The 5115-nt window shown below is 34.6% G+C and overlaps 1 protein-coding gene across 1 annotated transcript; it reads right to left on the bottom strand.

Moving 5' to 3' along the window:
- Positions 1–3486: 3486 nt before the first annotated feature.
- LOC137775472 (GTP-binding nuclear protein Ran-like) lies at positions 3487–3873 on the bottom strand. The gene has a single exon (XM_068561386.1). It carries the CDS (start codon positions 3871–3873, stop codon positions 3487–3489), a length of 387 nt encoding a protein of 128 aa, XP_068417487.1.
- Positions 3874–5115: the final 1242 nt, after the last annotated feature.

A 5115-nucleotide genomic window follows, 5' to 3' on the forward strand; every position in this document is an offset into this window, starting at 1 on the left:
ATTTCCCAGGTTATCTGATTTGTGCTTAGCCTTTCAGAAACTTGCTATGCATGTATACTTCTATTAATGTGTGAATGCATATATATTTAACAAGAAGTTAAATAGGATCTCTAGTTAGTAAGGCTCTAAAGCTGATAACCATAGGTGAAAAGTATAAGTACTCCTTTGATCCAAAGAGATGTGCTAGGCAGATTATGCTAAGATAGTTCTGTAGCCATCTCCCATTTCCAGCCTATATATGAGAGGGCTAGAGAAATTGGAAAGTGAGACTTTCTTTTAAGATAATTATTATTGTGTATACTTCTCCCTCATAACAACCCAGATAACAATAGCATCAAGAAATATATTTATTCAGAATAAGAGTGTCTGCTAGGAGGGGGACCTACATGTTATATAGTCTTTTTTCCCTTTCCTTCCCACTCTGCCTGTCTAGCTGTTTACTGAGCTGCAGAAACTTGCTGAACAAGTGCTGCAAGGCAGGAGTGGAACTTGGTGACAGAATATAGGAGAAGTCGACTGATGTCCACTGGAATTAATGTAGACAGAGGCAAGTGCTTAACTCTTACCTAGAACAATCCAATGAAGAGGATTTCTGCTTCTAGCTGTGCAGTATACTAGAGGTTCAGTGAACCCCTTGTGAAACAATACATCAAACATTCTGGATAAAAACATATAGATAAAATACCAAAGACATGATGCATGAAAGAAATTATTGAGAAGCTGGAATTCATTAAAATTAAAAACTTCTGCTCTGCAAAAGACTGTGTAAAGAGAATGATCAGACAAGCCACAGACCATGAGAAAATATTTGCAAAAGACACATCTGATAAAATACTGTTATCCAAAATATACAAAAGACCCTTAAAACTCAATGATAAGAAAACAAACAACCCAATTAAATATGGGCCAAAGATCCTTAACAGGCACATCACCAAAGAAGATATACAGGTGACAAATAAACATACGAAAAAATGCTTCACATCAATGTTATCAGGGTAATGCAACTTAAAACGAGAAACGACTACATAATTCTTAGAATGCCAAAATCCAGAACACTGACGACACCAAATGCTAATGAGGATGTGGAGCAGCAGGAACTCTTGTACATTGCTCATGGGAATGCAAAGTGGTACAGACACTTTAGAAGACAGCTTGATGGTTTTTTACAAAACAATACTCTTACCATGCAATCCAGCAGTTATGCTCCTGGGTATTTAACTAAAAGAACTGAAAACTTATGTGCACGCAAATATCTGCATGCAGATGTTTATAGCAGCTTTGTTCATAATTGCCAAAACTTGGAAACAACTAAGATGTCTTTCAGTAGGTGTATGCATAAATAACTGTGGTATATCCAGATGACGGAATATTATTCAGTGCTAAAAAGAAGTGAGCTATCAAGCCATGAAAAGAGATGGAGGAAACTTAAATTCATATCACTAAATACAAGAAACCAATTTGAAAAGGCTGCATACTCTATGATTCCAACTATGTGACATTCTGGAAAAGGCAACAGCATGGAGATGGTGAAAAGATCAGTGGTATGCGTGCGTGTGGTGAGGGGGTGGAGGATGGAGAGGGAGGATGAATAGGAGAAACACAGAGAATTTTAGGGCAGTGAATTTATTCTGTATGATACTATAATGATAGATATACGTCATTACAATTTTTATATGTAATACATTATATATTTTGCATTATATGTTTGTTCAAACCCATAGAACGTACAACACCAAGAGTGAACCTTAATGTAAATCATGGACCTTAGGAGATTATGATGTGTAGGTTCATCAACTGTAACAAATGTACCACTCTGGTGAGGGAGACCATGCACGTATGGAGGCAGGGAGTATATGGGAAATCTCTGTACCTTCCTCTTAATTTACTTGTGAATCTAAAAGTGCTCTTAAAAAATAGTATTTTTTAATAAAACATATATAAAATAAAAAATTTAAATGCATGACTGAGCTGAGGCCAGAAACAACAAAAAGGTATAAGTCTATGGCAGTAAAAGAGAACTGGAGATGGCATTTAACCTGGCACTATCTACCTATCAGTGTGGACAGAATCTGGGTTTTAATAAATCACCTGGATCATGAACAAGAGACAAAGTCTGGGGTCTGAGTATGTATAGTGAGATATCAGAGAGAAGAAAACTCGCATGAGACCAAGATCTGCAAAGAGTGATACCCTCACTGAGTAAACTGGGGAAAACCCCACCACACAACATAAGATTGTGACCATATGACCATGTTTTGTTTTTGGATCTAGATAGAAGATACCTACCCTGAAATTTCCTAATCGTAAGCCTGAGACCTACCTGTATGGCCCATAAAACTCCAAGTCAACAGTTTAAAGAGTCAGATATGCAAGGACTGCAGTTACAGAAATTATGAGAAACAGAATACAAAATAACTATGTTTATACTTCAATAACTATGATATACTTCAAGAAATAGTAAATGGAAATGAAAATAAGAGGACATAAAAGAAGATTATTGAAACTGGCTAATCAGATTTAAAAATGAACCAAATAGAAGCTCTAGAAATCTAAATATTAATAAGTAAAATTAAAACCTCAATAGATCAGTAAATTATACCTAGCTGAAGAAAGAAGGATGGACCTTGAAAATAAATCTAAAAAAAGAATACAACTATAGCACAGAGAGACAAAGGATGAAATAAAGTTAAAGAGATCTTAAAAGCTATGAAGGATAAAGTGAAAAGGCCTTTTATATGCTTCATTCTAGGTCCCAGAATGATTAAAGAGAATGAGAAAGTTATGGATTGACTTTTATTTATCTTGCTTATGATCTTTTGGCTCCCTGAATCTGAAAATGTATGTCTTTCAATAATTCATGAAAATTATCAGTTTTTCATCTTTTTAAATATTGCCTATGTTGGTAGTAAATTTTTTCAGGTTTTATTTGCTCAAAATATTTTTATTTTCCTTCCTTTTAAAAGAGTTTCGCTGAGATACAGAGTTTTAAATTTGCTAGTTATTTCTTATCAACATTTTGAAAATGTCATTTCAATATCTTTTGGTACCTAGTATTGTTCTTGGAGCAGCTGTCAATCTAATGGTTATTCCGTTGTAGGTTTGATGGATATTCTTTCCTCTACTTTTTTTTTAAGATAGTTGAAATACAACTTTATTCTAATTCTAAACAAAAAGGAATGGGAATGACAGTAACAAACAAGATTCCAGCACTGAATATTGTGATGTGACTGTAACAGTCTTACACTTGAAATTCAAGGAGGAAACCACTTGTTCCAAAACAGCTAAATATGCAGGTCCAAAAAATGAAGGTATTTTTTTAACTGCCACATTCACTCCGAAGCCCATTCATCTCCTTCAGTATCCCAAAGATTAAACACATGTTCTGCTTAACTATGTAACAAAGTGGCAAACACGCTGCACTACTGACATCACAGGACAGTTGCCTATAAAACTAGACTTCTGACACTGGGATCCAGCTTCACTTTCTCACAAGTCATCATCTTCATCCGGGAGAGCAGTTGTCTGAACAACCTCTAGATAATGCTCGTACTGCGCTGCCGTGGCTGGGTCCATGACCGCCTCTGGCGGGGTGAGAGCAGACATGGCGACGAACTCCAAGTTAGGGTCTCCGATCAGATTTCTAGCAAGCCAGAGGAAGGGCTTTTCAAAGTTGTAGTTACTTTTGGCAGAAATGTCATAGTACTGAAGATTATTCATTTGGTGGAAGACAATTGACTTTGCCTTTAATTTTCTGTCCTTAATATCCATTTGGTTTCTACACAACACAGTGGGGATGTTCTCACATAGTAGTACCAGATCTCTATGCCGGTTAGGCACGTTCTTGTAAGTAACTCTTGATGTTACATCAAACATTCATAACGGCACACTGAGCTTGGATATAATAGCCATCTCCCAGTCCAACAAATTTCTCCTGACCAGCTGTATCCCATATATTGATCTTAATAGGTCCTCTGTTGTTATGGAACACAAAGGGGTGGACCTCAACACCCAAGGTAGCTACATACTTCTTCTCAAATTCACCAGTCAGATGACGTTTCAGGACTGTAGTTTTTCCAGTACCACCATCACCAACCAACACAAGCTTAAACTGAACTTGGGGTTCTCCTTGGGCTGCTATCGTGATGTTACTTCCAGAAGTGTCTCCACCTCCATCTCTCTTTCCTCTACTTTTAATATCATCTGTTTGGGGTGCTACAGAAACTCAGTAAAGAAACTTGAGGGAGGGAAATAATCCCAGAAATGTATGAGATGCAAGAGGAATGATGAGCAAAGAAAAAAAGTAAACATAAAGCTAAAGAAATAATAAAATGTGTAATTATTGGCATTTCAAAAAACCAAGATAGAGAAATTCTTATGCCACATTCTCTAATTACGATGCAATTAAGTTGAAAATAATAACATAAATATAATTAAAATAATTCCAAACTTTTAGAAATTAAAAAACACAGTTCTAATGGAAATTTAGAAATATTATAATTAAAGCAAAAAAAATATAAATATTACTTGTCAGAACTTGTGAAGGTAAACTTATAGCCTTAAAGTCTTATTAAAATAAAGTTGAAAATTGATGAAATAAGCATTTCAGTAAGCATTTCTAATTTCAATAAGCATTTCAACAAATTTCTAATTTGTTAAGCATTTCTTAACAAATTAGAAAAAGAACAACACAATGAACTCAAAGTGAAAGAAAGGATAAAATAAAGGAAAGAGCAGACACAAATGAAAATAGAAAACAAGATAGAGAGTATAAACAAAAAAATTGGAATGGTTAATGCAATTGACAGACTCTAATCAAAAACATTAAACGTCACAACAAAAAGATTAGGAATGAATAAATGAACAAAATAAAAACACAGGAGGTATTTTAAGTATTCTAAAAACCTTATGGCAAAAAATTTGAAATATATGTAAAATAGGCAATGCTCTAGAAAAATAGAAATTACCAATCTAAAATAGAAATCTGTGTTGTTATAAAGCAAGAAATACATTTATATGCTCATGTAGCAATAAAAGAAATTGAATCACTAGATCAAAATAGTATCATAAAGAAAACCCTAGGTCCAGATAATTTTATGAATCCCACCAATAATTTAA

The sequence above is a fragment of the Eschrichtius robustus genome, chromosome 13 (genome assembly GCF_028021215.1).
Source record: "Eschrichtius robustus isolate mEscRob2 chromosome 13, mEscRob2.pri, whole genome shotgun sequence".
In the NCBI taxonomy this organism is placed as follows: Eukaryota; Metazoa; Chordata; class Mammalia; order Artiodactyla; family Eschrichtiidae; genus Eschrichtius; species Eschrichtius robustus.

What these genes read in the sequence shown, in the direction of transcription:
- LOC137775472 (XM_068561386.1), bottom strand. Translation starts at nt 3,873, where the DNA reads ATGTTTGATGTAACATCAAGAGTTACTTACAAGAACGTGCCTAACCGG.